The following is a 19883-nucleotide window of genomic DNA, read 5'->3' as shown; positions in this document are numbered from 1 at the left end:
TGTTTCAGATGGGTGTAATCCAACTAGAATGTGAAGTTTTTAGGTTAGATTTTTTGACATGTCCCCAAACTCAGCAGTAAGCACACAATCAGCCTCAAAATAAATATTTTGTATAGGGTCTAACCATAACACTAACCATTCCTCTTTTTTTTTTTTTTTTTGTGAGATCAAGTCTCGCTCTGTCGCCCAGGCTGGAGTGCCGTGGGGCGATCTCAGCTCACTGCAACCTCCACCTCCTGGGTTCAGGTGATCCTTGTGCCTCAGCCTCCAGAGTAGTGGGTATTACAGATGTGTGCCATCACGCACAGCTAATTTTTGTATTTTTAGTAGAGATGGGGTTTCACCATGTTGGCCAGGCTGTCTCGAACTCGCAACCTCAGGTGATCTGCCCGCCTCAGCCTCCCAAAGTGCTGGAATTACAGGTGTGAGCCACTGTGCCCAGCCCTTCCTATTACTTAAATTTGGTAGTTTTGAGAGAATTTGTTTCAGAGTAACACAACTTTTACTGCAGTTGCCTAATCTTGATGCAAAAACTCAATTCTGAGAAGCACACAAATACTTAAATGACAAAATAAGGCAAATTTAAGACAGTTACATGTCTTTATTACATAAACATCATAATATTTCTCATAGGAGTTGGTCTTCAGTTTGCTTGTTGCTTTCGCAGAATGTCAAATATCTATAGAAAATGTCTATTTATGAACAAACATTCCCGTCCCTGCCCCGCAAAAAATCTCATTGCCTACAATTCCTAACCAGATTCCTGAGAAAAATAATAGGATTTATTTTATAGCATCATACATAAATTTTCTTTCAAGATATAAAAAAGGACAGACTTCTAAAACATGAATCTCCTTTCGTTTACAAAGTTCTATAAAAATACATTAAGTATGTTCAAATGTTTGTTCTTTCACTTTATATTCCAGTTTACCAGAAACAAAAAATGGCAGTACATAAAGATATGTAAACCACATTAATCTTGCAGTAATATAATGTCAACATCATCATGAACACCTTGCAGAAGCAGCTCTCCTGGATATGTTACAATCTTCCTTCGTTTTGCAGCTTTGAGAGTTCCTACCAATGCTTCAAAGAGGTTGGCACATTTATCATCACGGAAGAGGACCCCAAATTTCACGCTTAACTTTCCATCAGCATCTAGTTTGAGAAAATACATTGTTAGCAAATGCAAAGTCTGTTTCATACCCTCAAGTATGGAAGACTTACAAAATCTTTAATAAATTTATAACTATGGGCTATTCAAGGTTGCAATTTAACACTTAACAGTCATAAATTCAACATATTCTCTTCCTTGATCCAAAAAGTAATGGAATAAATACATGCTATATGCCTCTTAGCCTTAGGATTATCCAGACAAAGACTGAGAACCAACATTTACAAAAGTTGAATGTGCTACAGTGCTAATACTGCAGATGAATTTCTCTCCCTCTATTTTTATTTGTTAATTGTTATGTGAGTTTTTGAATCAATAAACACTACAAATAAAAGAGAAAACCAGGATCAAGAGCAGTGTTTCTCTAAGTGTGTTCTGAACACTCGGAATCCCCAGGGTGGGAGTGGGGGGCTCCTTAAAAATGTATAATCATCAGCCATTCATCAGGACCACGGAATCTGAATTCCCAGTAGTAGACTCAGAAATCTGTATTTCATATGAGCCCTAGATTATCTTATTTGGAGGCCAGTTTTTAACATATACATTGAAAGTTAAGATAGACCAAAAGTAGATCTGTTGTTAAACATCAATAACCTGAAAACCTGGAGGCAAGGGTAATCTGGGAGACACCTCCCTATCCTTGGGCGATTCCTTTGACCACTTGACTGAATCCCTGACCTCTTCCTACCCCTCTACTGCAGGTTCTTCCCTTCCAAGGTTACACCCACTGTCAAGACGATGGCCATCACAGTGAGGGGAGGACCATTCCTTGACCAAAGGTTCTTGAGTTCCCATGCTCCCTGGCTAGAACTTCCGACTGGATGCTTGGCAAACTCCTACTGTGAGCGCAGCACTGTGTTAGACACTAGAGGCAGACATAAGGAAGTAGAGAATCACTTTCTAGAGAGAATAACTTTCTAGCTTTCAAAGCAATGACTTCAATTCCCATGAGGAAATAAGAACTATACACATAACAAGTAAAGCAACAGTACAAAGCAGTATGTGATTGGATGCCAAATGAGAAGCAAAGAAAATACATCCCGGCTGAGTGCAATGGCTCATGCCTGTAATCCCAGCACTTTGGGAGGCCAAGGTAGGAGGATACCTTGAGCCCAGAAGTTTGACACCAACCTTAGCAACATAGTCAGACCATGTCTCTCCTAAAAAAAAATTATATATATATATACACATATATATACACATATATATATACATGTATATATATACATATATACATATATATATACACATATATATATACATGTGTATATATATACATATATACATACATATATATATAGAGAGAGAGAGAGAGAGAGAGCTGGGTCTGGTGGAATGCACCTGTGATCCCAGCTACTCAGGAAGCTGAAGCAGAGGGCTGTTTGAGCCCAGGAGTTTGAGGCTGCAGTGAGCCATGATCGTGCTAGTGCACTCTAGCCTGGGCAACAGAGTGAGACCCTGTCTCATAAAAAAAAGAAGAAAAAAAGAAAATATATTTTACAGTTTAGAGGAGGGCAAGATGTCTTTGGGCAAGAATGGTAAGGAAGACTTCATGGAGGAGACAGTACTTATTCTGGACTTTAAAGGAGACAATAACTTGGAGCTTTTTTCTTTTTCCTCATCTTCATTGTGATGATATACATGAGCTTTTTAAAAACCTAATAGTCCTCAGTTGAAATCTCTGCCATCTACTAGTCATTTGGCCTTGGGCAACTTGTTTAAAGCTCCCTAAGCCTTGGCTTCCTCCTGTGTAAAATGGGGACCTGAACATCTTTTTCTCAGTGCTGCCAGGAGACACAGTTCGAAAGCACCCAGCACAGTGCCTAGCACACACTGAGTATCAGCAACCAGGGGCTCTGTTGTGACTGAGACAAATGGGGAGAGTGTGCCAAGCCACAGGCAAGGCTGAAAACGAGTAAGGTGGCTGGGGGAACAGTGACCAGCGTGAAGTTTACTCACCTGAAGTAGATAATCTAAGATGAGGAGGACAAAAGATGTTCTAAAGGGAAAACAGGGAATCTGACCACGTTTGGCCTAGAAAGCAAAGATGCACCTCTTTGATTTTTCAGTTTCTACCTACATGACACTCTGTGTGCAACAGGAACCTGTCACTGATTACAGGTAGAAGTGGAGCTGCTGGTAACCTCAGGCAAGTCCTCCAAGCTCTCTGAACTTCAGGTATCCATCAAATGAGGGCAAAAATACCTCTCACAGGGCTGTTGCAAGGATTAACAGACATAATAAAGATAAAGCCTCTTATAGAGTGCCCAGCATACAGTAAATTCTCAACTTTGGTTAAAATTTTTAAAGGCACCAAAGACAGAAACCTGAGTGTAATCTTGGAGTTCTCATGCCCCCTCACCCCTCAATCTGACAAATGTTTGGGTGATTCCACCTTCTTTGTGCCTTCTGTGGCTACTGCCTCTCCTCTCCAATCACAGTTAATTCCTTGGTTCAGGCCCTGAGTGTTTCTCACCTGCATCACTGCAAGCTGCTGACTGAGAACTCTGTACCAGCCTCCTTTTCTGCATTTTTGCCCCTCAATACATCCTCCACATGGGTGTGGAAGAAAAAATGTGGAAGAAACTTTATGAGATGCAAAGCTCATTGTTACTCTTCTACTTTAATCCCTCTTTCGTTCTTTTTTCTTTTTTTGAGACAGGGTGTCGATCTGTTGCTCAGGCTGGAGTGCAGTGGTGTGATCATAGCTCACTGCAACCTCGAACTCCTGGACTCAAGAGATCCTCTTGAGCCTTCCAAGCCTCCCACGTAGCTGGGACTACAGGCGTGCACCACCAAACCTAATTTATTTTTATTTTTAATAAAGACGAGGTCTCAAACTCCTGGGCTCAAACAATCCTCCAGCCTTGGCCTCCCAAAGTGCTGGGATTACAGGTGTGAGCCACCTCATCAAGCCTACTTTAATATTTCAATGGCTCCCTATGACGTTCTAAATAAAGGGAAGTCCATGGCCTCACAGAAGAGGCTCTTCATCCTCTGGCCTTGCATCTATCACTTGCCTGGTCTTCTGCCATATCACTGCATGTACCTCCTGATCCAGTCACAATGAACTGCTTGCTGTGCCTAAGATGATATGACAGATTCTGCCTTTGTAAGAGTGCCCGTGTTCAGCCGTCTGCCCAGAAACCCAGAAACTTCTTCCTAGCTAAATTCTTTTTCTTCAGGAATGAATTCAAATGCCACCTTTTCTAGAAGTCTTTCATGATCCACTCAGTTGAGTGAATAGCTCTTCTTTTAAAACTGAGTATATATCTATCAAAGCACTCACCATCATTTATAGTATTAATAGCTAACATTTATTGAGTACTTGCTATGATCCAGAACTGTTCGATGCATTTTACAGTCATTAAAATTCACTTAATCTGTATTTCATGGAAGATAAGACACAATTGATTACAAGAAGCATCATTATTTTATATTATAATTAAACTGCCAATTTAACCATAGCATGCCATGTACTATAAGATGTATTTTTATTTTAGAGATTTTTTTTTTTCTTTTGAGATGGAGTTTCCTTCTTGTTGCCCAGGCTGGAGTGTTATGGTGTGGTCTCGGCTCACTGCAACCTCCGCCTCCCAGGTTCAAGTGATTCTCCTGTCTCAGCTTCCCAAGTAGCTGGGATTACAGGCACCCGCCACCAGGCCCAGCTAATTTTTGTATTTTTAGTAGAGACGGGGTTTCACCATGTTGGCCAAGCTGGTCTCGAACTCCTGACCTCAGGCAATCTGCCTGCCTTGGCCTCCCAAAATGCTGGGATTATAGGCGTGAGCCACCACACCTGGCCTATTTTAGAGATTTTTTTTAATGTGAAGAAATGTGTCCTTGAAATAGAGTATTGTTGTTTTACAAATAAGGAAAACAAGGCACAGAAAAGTTTAGTAAGGTAGCCAAGGTCACGCAGCAAGTATGTAGAGGAGCTGGGATTCATTTCCAGAGAGTCCAACTTTACAGCCCATGTTAATCACTTCCCTCTAGGTACTTCCAGTTTGTCTGTCTTTCAGCTACCTAAAGAGGACCTCAAAGATGGAGATGGAATTTTGTTCATTTTTACATCTCCAGCACTTGAGCACAAAGGGGACACTAAAAAAAAAATTTGTTGAATGAAAGAATTTAAATTTCCAAGTGCTCTCTCCCCCATTTAATCTTTTTTCGCTATATGAAAAATGGGACTTTAAGGAATTTGACTTTCAATGAAAAGATAAAACTAAATTCATCAGTTTTCATCTTGAGCTCATACATCATGTGTAGACTAAAGCAAAATTACTCCAGATACAACTTAAATAATTAACCATAACACGTTCAAAGATAACACATATCTATATATGCTTTCAAACTCAATAAGTCATCTTTTGCCAGGAATGAGAAAGTCAAGGTATCCTGATGAAGCTGCAAAATTAAAAGTATTTCCATGCTTATAGAAGTTACGATAATTATCTTAAGTCTCCTAATGTGAAAGCTGCTAATTTTGAAGTGGAATTTCAGTTTGCCTTACCAGAATAATGACACTCTTCTAGTAATGTAAAGGTTAGAATTTAAAAACTAATTGAATATGACCAATAAACACTAGGCTGATATGGATAAAGAGAAGAAAATCCTACAAATCTTTGGAAATATGCCTGTAACACCTATAACTATCCAAACAATAGTAATGCACGGCCGGGCCCAGCAGCTCACGTCTACAATCCCAGCACTTTGGAAGGCTGAGGCGGGTGGATCACATGAGGCCAGGAGTTCGAGACCAGCCTGGCCAACATGGCGAAAAACTGTCTCTAGTAAAAATACAAAAATTAGCTGGGGGTGGTGGCAGATGCCTGTAATCCCAGCTACTCAGGAGGCTGAGGCAGGAGAATTGTTTGAACCCAGGAGGCAGAGGTTGCAGTGAGCCAAGATCGCACCACTGTACTCCAGCCTGGGTGACAGAGCAAGACTCTATCCCAGAAAAAAAAAAAAAAAAAAAAAGAGAAAAAGAAAAAAACAATAATAATGCTGCCAAGAGTAAGATGACCTCACTGAGCTCAGGAAAAATCAGGAGTGTGGGAGGAGGAACAGGAGGGACATCACTATGGAAAATAAGACTCATCAGGCCTCCATCAAGTGGGTGTGGTGAAATGCGTGGGAGAAAAATTGAGTTAGGGAAGACTGTTGATTTCTTTGATTAGGAAACTAAATACATTATGGCCGGATGAAGTGGCTCACGCCTGTAATCCCAACACTTTGGGAGGCTGAGGCAGGCGGATGACTTGAGGCCAGAAGTTCGAGACCAGCCTGGCCAACATGGCAAAACCCCATCTCTACTAAAAATACAAAACTTAACCAGGCGTGGTGGTGGACACCTGTAATACCAGCTACCAGGGAGGCTGAGGCACAAGAATTGCCTGCACTCAGAAGACAAGAGGTGGCAGTGAGCCAAGATGGTGCCACTGCACTCCAGCCCAGGAAACAGAGTGAGACTCCATCTCAAAAAAGAAACTAAATAAATTATATTTTCCAATGTCTTCTCGGTGTTCTCTTCAAACAATACATTCATTCCCATTCCAAAAACCAACTCATGGATTTCCCCCTAAACTGACCTGCTCTACACTTCAAAGTCCTACCTGAGATGCAAGACTTCATTGAGTACCCCCAACTACTACAACTTCCAATAATCTATTTTGAAGGGACCATACTGCATGTCAGCACTTCATAGTTCAGCATACCATTTTTTTTTTCGGATAATTGCCTCATGAGTTTTTTATTGTTTTTGTTTTTGTTTTGAGACAGGGTCTCACTCTGTCCCCCAGGGTGGAGTGCAATGGCTTGAACACGGCTCACTGCAGCCTCGACGTCCTGAGCTCATGCAATCCTCCTGCCTCAGCCTCCAGTATAGCTGGGACCACAGTTGCATGCCACCATGCCTGGCTAATTTTTTTATTTTTTTGTAGAGATGGGATCCCACCTTGTTGCCCAGGCTGGTCTTGAATTCCTGGGCTTACACGATCCTCCCACCTTGGCCTCCTGATGTGCTAGGATTACAGGCCTGAGCCATGGCACCTGGACTATGAGATTTTATCTGTTTTCATCAACTAAGTAGTAAAATCCCTGAGGAAAAGGAACACACTTTATACCACTTGTACTACACAGTTATTAGCATATATAGATACTCAATAAGTATTAACTGATCATATGATTCAACTCAGTTGTTGACTAACTTAGGACTTAAGAGTCCATACCAGCTTTAATATGCCTCATTTATCTTTTCTTGGTACATTTCAGTAATGATGACTCAGGTTTGATATAGAAATAGAGTGACTAAGACAAAAAAGAGGGTATAGTAGGAAGAATAAAGGCCCCTGAAGATATCCATGTCCCAATCCCTAGAATCTGTATGTTACCTTACATGGCAAAAGGGACTTTTCAGATGCAATTCAATTAAGGACCCTACGACAGGAAGGTATCCTAGATTATCTGGGTGAGCCCAATGTAATCCAAAAAGTCCTTAAAACAGAAGAGGGAGGCAGGCCAGGCACGGTGGCTCACACCTGTAATCCCAGCACTTTGGGAGGCCGAGGCAGGTGGATCACTTGAGGCCAGGAGTTCATGACCAGCCTGGCCAACATGGTGAAACCCCATCTCTTTTATGTTTGTTTGGTTGTTGAGACGAAGTCTTGCCCCATTGCCCAGGCTGGAGTGCAGTGGCACAATCTTGGTTCACTGCAACCTCCACCTCCCGAGTTCAAGCGATTCTCCTGCCTCAGCCTCCCTAGTAGCTGGGATTACAGGCACATGCCAGCACGCCTGGCTAATTTTTTTCTGTATCTTTAGTAGAGACAGGGTTTCACCATGTTGGCCAGGCTGGTCTCGAACTCCTCACCTCATGATCCAACTGCCTCAGCCTCCCAAAGTGCTGGGATTACAGGCGTGAGCCACTGCGCCTGGCTGGTAAAACCCCATCTCTAATAAAAATACAAGAAACTAGGCCGGGTGTGGTGGCTCACACCTGTAAACCTAGCATTTTGGGAGGCCGAGGCAGGTGGATCACCTGAGGTCAGGAGTTCAAGACCAGCCTGGCTAACATGGTGAAACCCCATCTCTACTAAAAATACAAAAATTATCTCAGCGTGGTGGCAGGTGCCTATAATCCCAGCTACTTGGGAAGCTGAGGCAGGAGAATCGCTTGAACCCGGGAGGCGGCGGTTGCAGTGAGCTGAGATTGCACCACTGCACTCTAGCCTGAGTGACAGAGTAAGATTCTCTCTGGAAAACAAAAAAGAATTAAAAGTGGAGGATGTCAGTATGATGCAATGTGTGGACTCAATCAGCTCTTGCTCGCTTTGAAGACAGAGAAAGGGAGTCATGAGCCAAGGCAACTTCTAGAAGCTGGAAAAGGCAAGGAAACTGATTCCCTCCTGGAACCTATAGAAAGGAGTCCCCTGCCAACACCTTAATCTTACTCCAGCAGGACCATTGTCAAACTCCTGACCTACAGAACTCTTAAGATATTAAATGTGTTGTTTTACATCACTAAATTTGTGGCAATCTGTTACAGCAGGAACAGAAAACCACTGCAGGGGACATTTGATATTAATGGCTTAATGGAATTTTCCAAGTGTGTCCTGTTACTTCAAAGGATTTGTGATTCAGGAACAGATAGTGCTTTAAGAAGAATCAAACTATAATGACACAAATCTTGAGAGCTTGTGAGGTACTTTCTAGAACTGTTTTTCACTTACGTGATGTAATTTTAAAACTTCGAGTTCTATTATCCTAGTTGTTGCTGAATATGTCTATTATTCTTATTATTTTCAAAATGCCCCCCAAATTCTTGCATATCTCATCTGAGATGTACCAAATACCTAAAGCTGCAAGTATAATAGTAATTGTCATTACGACTTAGGAAGAAGACACTAACACTACCAATTTTGCATGTCACTATCTTCAAGGAAGCTGCCTAGTTATTGCTGAAGAAAAAGATAATTTTTCTTAAACACTACCTAAAGGATGATTTATTTTAGTTACTTAATATCTGATTATACAAAACTCAAGATTTGGAGAAAATAAAGACAATTTAGTATAATTTAGTATAATTTCAATGTAAATCCCTAGTCATTTAGAAGTTTGTAAAATGATGATATTTTAGATAAGATGATTTGAAAAAAAAGAAGTTTGTAAAATGATGGCAGAACAAGGCAGAAAACATGAATTTTAATAGTATGACAAGTAAAAATTTGAACATGATTCAATTACCAAATTTCAATGCAGTCAAATAAAAGAAGCTTGGTAATTTGCTTTCTATTGAAAAATAATGAAATATCTCAACTATTCCCTGCATCAGAATCACAATACCCCAAAAGCCCCGTGTCTCCAGATGTCAATTCCTGGCTAAGGGCAGTTATAACCTGGGGCTGTGGGCAGAGCTGCCACACTTGTGTCCTGAAGCCCTGGGTGACCCCTTCATAGGCTTCTCCAGCATGCCAGTCTCACCTGTTCCAAGGTAAAGCCAGGAGAAATACTCTATCTCTGTTAGATACTTACTTTTTGAACCCAAACGATGAATTTCCTCCACTAAGAGGTTAACCTCATGATCCACATTCATTGCTGCCTGGGAGAGAAAAAGGAAGTCTAAATTATCACCATTACATTCCATTAAGCACATCCAAATCCAAGAGCCCTTTGTCTTGTTCAGGTCACATTTGTCACTATTAATTTACCATGTTCCTTTTCCTAAAAATATTTGTGTGATGCATGTGGCACTGAAGTGTCCCCATTTTCCCTCTACCTTTGTAACCGCCCCCTCAGCTCCCTGCACTCCTATTCTCCACGTCTGTGGGGGAGAATACAGCCATTCTCCTTGCACCCACGAATCACTCTGAGTAGGTCCTCTTCATGGTACCCTGCCAGGCACCAAAAATACAAAAGGTGTGTAGCACAGGATCTGCCCTCGGGGATCTCACATTCTAAAGACAGATGAGGGCCTGCAATGAAAAGCAATGAGACGAATACTCTTTGAGTGGTGGGTCCAAGGCATATGGAAGCACAAAGGAAGAAGCAGCAGGAGGCTTCCTGGAGGTCACTGGGGAGGAGTGGTCCAGCCAGACTGGTGGGGTAGGGCACTCTATACAGGAGGAAGTGCATACACAAAGCAAGGCAACAAAGGAGAAAACACATAGCACACTTGAGGTAGGCCTAAGCTGGGGGCTGGGCACCCCAGAATAAACTGACAAACACTCCCTGCCCTTCAGGAGCCTGTAGTCTAGTGGGGGAGGCAGATCAATACAACAGCAATTTTAATACCATCCGGTCAATCCAGTGACGTACAGGGACATCATGGCCTTCTCTGGGCAGTGCCCAGTAAATCCGACTGCAATAAATAGCTCATGGTGAAGATCATTCATCTGCAGATAAGGAGGAGTTCAGAATAAAACAAAAGCTGAGCCTTACCTTGGTTCACTAAGTCCTCCACGAGCTGGGTCCCGCACACTGTTCCAGCCTCTTCCACCCCCTTGAACTCTAGGCTGTAGCCATGTGGGACTTTTTAATCTCTCAAATGCCCCCTTGCTCTCTCACCTCCAGCCTTCACACATACTGTGGCTTCAACCCAGACTATAGCTATTCCTCCTTCCAGGAGCTAATTCACACACATCCTGCTCCAGCTTAAATAAAAGCCTTCCCTGAAACCGTGGAGGAGGAGCACCTCCCTCAGTGTGTGTTCCCATAGCACCGGGTGCCCCTCTTCATTTCACTTAATTGGAATTACATTTCTGGACTTTCACTTCTACAGGGTAAGCTCCCCTCTGCAGGGATCTGACTATAATGCTCACTGCTCTATCATGTCTGGCACTAAGAGTAGAGGGTAAAGAAATATTGACCTCATGAACTGAAAAGAACACGCAAAGGCATGAGAGGGATTGGAAGTACACCTGCAGGATGTCGGGAAGTATGAGCAACTGGGTAGAAGATGCATCAGTTCAGTCTGTTTTCAAATCATAATTTTTTCAAATCATATAAGAGACCAAAAAGGTGGAGTTGTGTGTATGGTTTCCTTTGGGGTGATACTTTGGAAGAAACAACTTTATCCAGATGGATTGTAACTAATTCTTGCTAGCTGTTAAAAACAAGAGTGACACCTACGACTATATACCACCTGCTTACATGATATTGATTGGGACACTAGATTTTCTATCTGCTAATTATTAAAAGTGCCACTACCATCTGCTCTGTTGCTTGTGCAAATATTATAATTTAAGAAGCTTAGATTGCAATAAAACGCAAAATATTCAATTAAATGCATCTTCATAAAACTTAATATGAAAATTTATAGTGTTCAAATATTGAGGACTTTGTGTTGGTGAAGTCATATCTGTAACATTATATGCAATTCAAGACATAGTTTAAGAGAGATACTAAAAAGCGAAAATATACACAGAGTACACAGCCACTAGGCCTGAACACCATGCCATGAGAATAAAAGTAGGAAAGCCCGGGCGCGGTGGCTCACGCCTGTAATCCCAGCACTTTGGGAGGCCGAGGCAGGTGGATCACGAGGTCAGGAGATCGAGACCATCCTGGCCAACACGGTGAAACCCCGTCTCTACTAAAAATACAAAAAAAAATTTAGCTGGGCATGGTGGCGGGCGCCTGTAGTCCCAGCTACTCGGGAGGCTGAGGCAGGAGTATGGCGTGAACCCGGGAGGCGGAGCTTGCAGTGAGCCGAGATCACGCCACTGCACTCCAACCTGGGCGACAGAGCGAGACTCCGTCTCAAAAAAAAAAAAAAAAAAAGTGGGAAAAAACTATTAATAGCAGTGTGGTGGGCAACTGTTGTTTTGTCTGCCCAGCACCCATTTCCCATTCTGGCACCAGCAGTCTATGTTTTGTTTGGATAAAGCCTTTCCCTCCTTATGCTAAACCCATGTATCCTGGGTAGAGTCTTACTCTGGGCTCCAGAAGCAGTTCAGGGCCAGAATGATTGGTTTGAGGCATGAGGTAGCTGAGCCCATCCAGAACAATGACGTTCAGCCCTGTGATTTTGCTAGAACTATTAGTAAAATGACACTCTCCTTTCACTGGGTTGTATGATATTAGTTTATAGTCCCTGATGTCAATGGCCACCACGTGAGAACAGCTTGCCAGGAGTAAAGCTAACACAAAGAAATGTCCAGCCATATAACAATGACTGAGCCTATATATGACCCTGGACTTTCCAACTACATGAACCGGTATCTTTCCTTTTTGCTTGCGTTGGTTTGATTGAGTTTCTATTACTTGCACTCTAAAGAATCCTGACCCATAAAGTTAGCTTAGAGAAGAACTGCTGCTTTAAAAACAAAACAAAAAAAACCTAAAGCTCTTTTTTATATACTTCTATGAATAGTCTTTGTGTTCCTCTACTGGGTAGGATGGGTAAGTGTAATAGAAAGGCAGATTTGAGAGCCATATAAAAAAGTTATCTAGCAATTAAAATTGCCCAACAATGAATAAAGTTTGCACCCTGTTCCTAGAAATATTAATGCAGACATAGTAAGGATCTGTGAGGCATGATGAGGAAATTAGCCTGTACTGGACAGAGGGAGAATGAAAATGTCCAAAGAAATTAAGGAACTTTCCAATTCTCTGATTCTCTGATTCCCGACCCCAGAAAGATGTTATCTCTTTAACACCCTTCTTCACTCCTTCCTCCCACCTCCAGCAACATACTTCAGACTTAGCTCTCATTGAATAATGAGCATCAAAGGGGAAATTCATCTATTATATATAGTACGCATACCTGCATTATAGTAAGCAGATGTACGTTCATCCAATTTTAAGCATGAAAGGCAACCAGCGTTTCTTTATACTTAATTACACATCAGGCTCCTTATCTACGTTAATTCATGTAGTTCTAAGAACCTTGCAAGGCATTTATTTACCTTTATTTTAAGGATAACGAAACAGGGGTTAATGCCCCACAATTAAATGCTGTTTCTACCACATCGTGGTGGCTGTTTCCCCGCTTCCTCTTCTTCTTTTGCCATTATGCAAATACACTAAATATAATAGTGAGTGGTATTTGTATGAAACGTGACATGCTGAGCTCTTACCAAGGCAGAACACTTACAAAGCAAGAAAGGCTCCCTGCCCAGACCACCATAAATAGGAAAATAACAGGTTTAAAAACAATTGCTAGCATACATAATTTGACGTTTTATTTATTTATTATTTAGGAAGGAGAGGGACAAAGGGGGAAAAATACCTATTGTGACACAATCCTTGAAAGACCCATGGCCTTTTATAATAAGGACAGAATCCCAGGACTGCAGAGAGCAAGATGAAGAACAATGAAGGGGGCGGAGGGTGAAGGGAGGTTGATGGGTATAAACACAGTTAGAAGAAATAAGACCTGGTGTTGCATTGATCAGTGGGGTGACTATAGTTCACATTAATGGATTGTACACTTCCAAATGGCTAAAAGCAAGTAAGTTGAATGTTCCTAGCATAAAGAAGAGATAAATATTTAGGGTGATGGATATACCAATTACCCTGATTTGGTTATACGAATGTAACACATTCTCACGAGTACCGCGAAACTATGTCTAAGAAAAAAAAAAGAAAAGAACAATGAGGAGAGGTGAGAAGCAGAGCAAGTCTAAAGGGAAGAGCTTAATGGTGAGCGGCTGGACCAGAAGACAGGAAAAGGCTCCAGGGAAGGCGAGGCAGATGACGGCCAGGCACTCTAATTGTCGCAGAATCGATTTCGGCTTTGTGCGTGGGAAACACAAAGGAAGCGGAAAGTCGGAGGACTGGGCAGAACCCGAAACTCACCACCAATACACACTTTAGAATGTATTTAAGGACCCTCAGGGCATTGTTATTTTTCAAAAGTTTGGAGGCAATGCATGGAGATTTTCTAATATCCAAGGAAATAAAGCCTACTGGAATAGGTATGTCCGGAATCAGGAACCAACTTTACACACTCGGGCTGGGCACGTTTTCCCAGCCCTCCTTCGCAATCGCGGGCAAGCAGCTGGTGCGGGTCAAAGGATGACTGGGCTCCTTACTCCCTCCGGTCTGGGGCGCGCTCACTCCATATTTGGCCATCCTGCTACCAGTTTGGGGTTCTGCCTGGTAGAAGTCTCCTAACCCCGTGCCCTGCAGCCCATCATCACACGGTCACCGCCGGCACCAGTGCAGGGCTGGGGAGCGCGGGGCTGGGCCCCCAGTGGCGGGGCGGCACCGCTGGCGCCCGGGAAGGGCCGCGTCCCGGAAGCCTTTGTCTCCGCAGCTACCGGCCCGGCGCCGCGGGTCTGCCTCCCCCGTGGCCCGAGCGCCCCGAAGCGCCGCGAGAGCGAGCACCCAAACCGGGCGACGAAAACGGACCCTGCCCCGGGCTCCACGAGCCCCTGGTGTCCCCTCACGACTCTGCACCCCCTGACCTGGAGCGCACAGAGCCGCACCCACCTCCGGCGCTGCAGAGTCCACTGCCCTGAGGCCACCACGTTCCTCGGGGCAGCCTCTCCCCTCGCCCCGAGCCCTTCCCCACCCAGCTTTGCAGAACTGGCTCCTGAACCACCGCCAAGTGCAAAGCCGACACGTCGCACCGCGGTAAAAATCGTTCCATTTCTGCCGGCTTCCCAGTCCGCCCCCGGCCGGCGAAACGTCACGTGAGCCGAGTGCGGAAGTCGACCCGAGAGGTGGGGGCGTGGGCGGCGCGCGCCCCACGGGACCCCAACCCGCGAGGTCTCAGCCCAGCCGGTCGCAGCTTCCGCGCGCCCTGAGCCCCCTCCCGGCCCCCTCCTGACCCGACTCTCACCGCAGCCCGCGGTGCCCGGCGGCGCACCACGGACACCCAGTCCATCCCTGCTACCTAAGCCACATCTGCCCGGGCGCTCACGCACCTCTCTGCACGGTTTTCCTTCCCGCCGGAGAACTGGCGCCGCGTGGGTCTGGACCCGGTTACCTTCTTCAGTGCACTGGGGAGGGTGAGGCCAAGGAAGGAAGTGGCTGAGGCAAAGAGAAAGACGGCTGTGGAGGAGGAGGAGCAGGGTAGGGGGAAAAGTAAGTGTTTCTGCGCTCAAGAAAGGGGCCGCCCACACTCCCAGGGACAAGCCTATGAGGAGGAAACTCAGGGGAGGAGACGTCCAAGAAAGGGGCTGACTGCAGACAGGTGAAGCGCCCTGGGCTCCTAGGAAAACGGGCCCAGAGCCTGGATTACCTCACTTTTCCACCGTGCTACTCAGAGCCAAGGATCCCAGGATCTGCATCTGATCCTGGGCGTCGATTTCCTGATGGATTTCTCTCCCAACGTAAGAAACAAAGCGCCCTCAAATTGCTGAAGGCTGCTAGAAAGAACGTGGCATTCATGGGTTCCGGATGCCGGGGGCCTCCAGAAAACTACGACTCATGACTTAAAAATGGCTTAATTCGCAAAACAAAATGCAATCTTGAAAGCCAATTTGTCAGACTGCAAAGAAATTTTACTTGGACATAGGTAGTTGTTGACCCTGGGTCAGTATCGGTTTCTTCCCTTGTTCATTCATTATTTCATACATTTAACTTCATAATTCAATTTATTCATGCTCCCTTTGTTTTAGTCACTGTTATTTTAATATGTGTGTGTGTGAGAGAGAGATGCTTACCGTACCCAGAGAGTCCTTTTGGAAAGGAAACAGTTACCCAAACTATTTCTAGAGCAGGGGTTGCACAAATAACTACAAAAAACGTTCCTTACCCCCTCCCCACCCCCAGCCCAGCTAATTGAAATTAAGAGTGATCGCGTGACCCAGGAGCGCACAATCCGTGATGTAGTCATCATCCTGTGAGGTGACCTGGAGCAAACAGTTCTCATCAAACACGGACTCTGATAATTAGTAAGCCAATCAGACACTCCCTTGGAAATGGAAAGTGGAGAATGCAGAGACGGAGCTGTCTGATGTAAGAGAAAGGTTGGAGCTAAGAGAGGGTAAGGCAGAAGGGGCCAAAATGGGCTTCGGATGCAAAACATCTGAGTAAGCAGAAACCAGGAGAATGTAGCAGCAGGTTGGGTGGAGGCACAAGTGGTAGAAGCCAGTCAAAGACAAGCTGAGACCAAGTGATGGAAGGAGAGCAACAAAGACCTGCTTCCCAGGGGCATGTGAGTGTCCAGTTCCCTGGGGCTGCACTGGATCCATCCACTTCCCACGCTTCATTCTAGTCTTTACGGTGAATACCTGTCTCCTGGGTGTGACTGAAGGAGTCTCTGTTCTGTAATCTTCAACAAAGGTCTGATTCTTCTAAGTGTCTCATGGCAGATAAAGTTTAAGGTGACTCCAAGATCTTTTCAGACCTATTTTTTTCTTTTACTTGTTTTATATTGTTACCAAAATGATTGAGGCCTATTTTTTTCTCACCAAAAGAAAGGTGAGAAGTTATAGTTTATATTTTTCACAGTCGACATAAGGCAAAAAATATATAATTCAAGAAAAATATATTTAGCAATTATCGAAGCAGGACCTCGCTATTTTGGCCTGTAACAGGGATCACAATTCATCAGTCAGACAATATCCAATGATAGGAATAATGAGTCTGGAGTGCACCGCTTCTGTTATGATTAGGTAATTAGTATTGCCCTAATTGCCAACCAAAGAAAAAGAAATAGGTTACTTTACCTAAAGAAGTAAACATCCTTGTTAATATAAAAATAAACTCACCCAAAAGATACTTTGTTTACACATGTGCTAAACTAAGTATAACACAAGCTTTATGTTAATCTATAAGGAATTACAATTTAAGAAAATTGTTTTGTCGGCTGGGCGCAGTGGCTCATGCCTGTAATCCCAACACTTTGGGAGGCCAAGGTGGACGGATCACCTGAGGTCAGGAGTTCGAGACCAGCCTGCCCAACATGGCAAAACCCCGTCTCTACTAAAAATACAAAAATTAGCCAGGCGTGGTGGCACATGCTTGTAATCCCAGCTACTCTGGAGGCTGAGGCAGAAGAATCACCAGAATCCAGGAGGCGAAGGTTGCGGTGACCCGAGAGCATGCCACTGCACTCCAGCCTGGGCAACAGAGTGAGGCTGCATCTCAAAAAAAAAAAGAAAAAAAAAAGAAAAGAAAAGAAAAAAGAAAGCTGTTTTGATAAAAGAAATATTTAAAAATCTTAACTAATATTTTTCATATCCAATCCTACTCCTTCAATTTCCAAATAGACTTTTGTTATCTATTCTTATTCCCTCAGGAATATCATCATGTACAATGTAAGCAATGTGGAAGTTTAACCTAAAAAGAAAATAATACAATTTATCAAATTAAAGAGTATTTAATATCTTTTAAATAAATGTGCCAGCCACAAAGTGCCAATACTAAATGGTCCAAAGCAGCCCATGACCTGTCCTTTGTCAAACAGAACTGAAAGTAATGTACATTTGAAGTATTAAAACAATCCTTATCCACGTATTTAATTGCATGCATTGTAATTTAATTGCATGTATTTAATTCAGACCAGCACTGTCCGAAGGAAATAAAATTGTGAACAACACGTCCAATTTAAAATTTCTAGTTGCCACATTTTTTAAAAAAAGGTGAGATTTATTTTAATAATATGTTTTATTTCACCCAGTATATCCAAAGTACTATCATTTCAACCTGTAATGGATATTTTGAAATTATTAATAAGATATTGTACATTCTTTATTTCGTACTAAATCTTGTAAGTCTATTTTGTATTTTACATTTACCCAACATTTCAGGTGCTCAATAGCCTTCTATGGCTAGTGGCTACTGTATTAGACAGTGTAGCTATAGACAATTCCAGAATAAAGCATTATATTATATGCTAATACTTTACTTAAAAACTTATTACATGTTCCTGGAATGAGAAAAATAACACTATGATATTTAAACGCTCATGGAAAATCGAAGTCATTATTTTAAAAATGCAGTTGTCTCCACTGTAACGAATAGAAAAAACTTTTCTATTTTCTCCTGTATCTTAAAGGATCTCTAGGATGGCAATTCCATCCTGGGTACATACCCAACAGAAAAGGGAGATATATTCACCAAGAGACATGTACAAAATAGTCACAGGAGTACTGACTGTGCATATTTCTTTCTTCTTCCTTTTTTTTTTTTTCTTTGAAATGAAGTTTCGCTCTTGTCACCCAGGGTGAAGTGCAGTGGTGCAATCTTCACTCACTGCAACCTCGGCCTCCCAGGTTCAAGTGATTCTCCTGCCTCAGCCTCCTGAGTAGGATTACAGACATGCACCACCATGTCCAGCTAATCTTTGTATTTTTAATAGAGATGGGTTTTGCCATGTTGGGCAGGCTGGTCTCGAACTCCTGACCTCAGGTGATCCACCCACCTCAACCTCCCAAAGTGCTGGGATTACAGGCATGAGCCACCGTGTCTGGCTGTATTTCTAAAATACATAATATTTCTAAAATACAGCGACTCAATCCCCCAATAACATCAGAATAAATTGATAAATGTGGTACATTCATATAATGGGCTATTATCCACCAAGGAGAAAAACAACCAACAGCTGCATGCAACATGATGAATCTCACAAATACAGTATTGAGTGAAATGAGCGTGACTATTATTCCTTTACACAAAGTTTTAAAAGCAGGTTAAACTAATCAGCAGTGTTGGGAGTTAGGATAGTGGTTATTCCTGTTGGATAGTGAAGGGTAGTGACTGAGAGGGGGCACGATAGTGGCCTTATGAGGGGCTGATAATGTTCTGCTTCTTGACCTGTGTACTGGTTACATTAGTGTTTTATTTTTAAGAATTCATTAAGCCAGATACTTTAGATAAATATATGTATACATATATATGTGTGTGTATATATATGTATATATTTTTTCCTGTTTTAAAAAATAAAACATTTTAAAAAATAAAGTGTAGTTGTCAGGCTATGCTTAAGAAATATAAAAAATAAAAATGAAGAATAGAGTATCATGATCAAGCAAGGCATATTCCAGGAATGTAGGGATTATTCAACAACATTGAGAAATGTAATAATCCCATATGGCCTTGTCTCCAACTTTTATCTCATTCCTTAAAATGAGGTTTCTCATTTGGGCTTGTCATTCTAGCTCAGAATGTCATCACCTTGTGCTCTCATTTATGACGATAGCAATAATAATGATGGTTACATGTCTTGGGCACTAGTTCTTGATCCAATTGTAGTATGGCTTGAGTGCCTTAGATGATATGCAGAAGTAAAAGTAAACTCTGTGCCCTTAAGAAATAATGTAAAAAGAATTATACGCCATAAGCAAGTGGGATTTCTCCCAAGAATGCACAGTTGCTTCAACTTATAAAAATTAATGTTAAATAATTAATTATATTAATATATATAAATTAAATAAATAGAAAAATCCACATAATCATTTTATTAGATGCAGAAAGAGCATTTGACAAAATTCATTATCCTTTCATGATTAACTGGGAATACAAGGGAACTAGAAATGGAAGGGAATTTCCTCAACCTAATGAAGGGCTGCTACAAAAAAAACACAGTAACATTATACTTAATGGTAAAAGACTGAAAGCTTTTCCCCTAAGATGAAGAACAAGACATGGATGTCTGCAAAAGAATCTACTAATAAGCTAATAGAACAAATAATTCAAAAAGATTGCAGGATATAATATCAATATACAAAAATCAGATGTATTTCTATATACTAGCAATGAAAAATCTGAAATGAAAATTTTTTTAAAATTCTACTCCAATAACATCAAAAAGAAT

At 42.4% G+C, this 19883-nt stretch overlaps 1 protein-coding gene across 1 annotated transcript; it reads right to left on the bottom strand.

Annotated features, from left to right (window-relative positions):
• Nucleotides 1–581: 581 nt before the first annotated feature.
• On the bottom strand, nucleotides 582–15240 carry ABRACL (ABRA C-terminal like). Its single transcript, XM_001159255.8, has 3 exons — nucleotides 15046–15240; nucleotides 9707–9773; nucleotides 582–1158 (listed from the first exon to the last, which is right to left on the bottom strand). The coding sequence occupies exons 2-3, from the start codon at nucleotides 9765–9767 to the stop codon at nucleotides 974–976; spliced, it is 246 nt and encodes an 81-aa protein (XP_001159255.2). The 5' UTR covers nucleotides 9768–9773; nucleotides 15046–15240; the 3' UTR covers nucleotides 582–973.
• Nucleotides 15241–19883: the final 4643 nt, after the last annotated feature.

This window comes from Pan troglodytes, chromosome 5 (assembly GCF_028858775.2).
Source record: "Pan troglodytes isolate AG18354 chromosome 5, NHGRI_mPanTro3-v2.0_pri, whole genome shotgun sequence".
NCBI classification, from domain to species: Eukaryota; Metazoa; Chordata; class Mammalia; order Primates; family Hominidae; genus Pan; species Pan troglodytes.
Note: the sequence above shows the minus strand (reverse complement) of the source record. Positions and strands in the feature narration are given on the sequence as shown.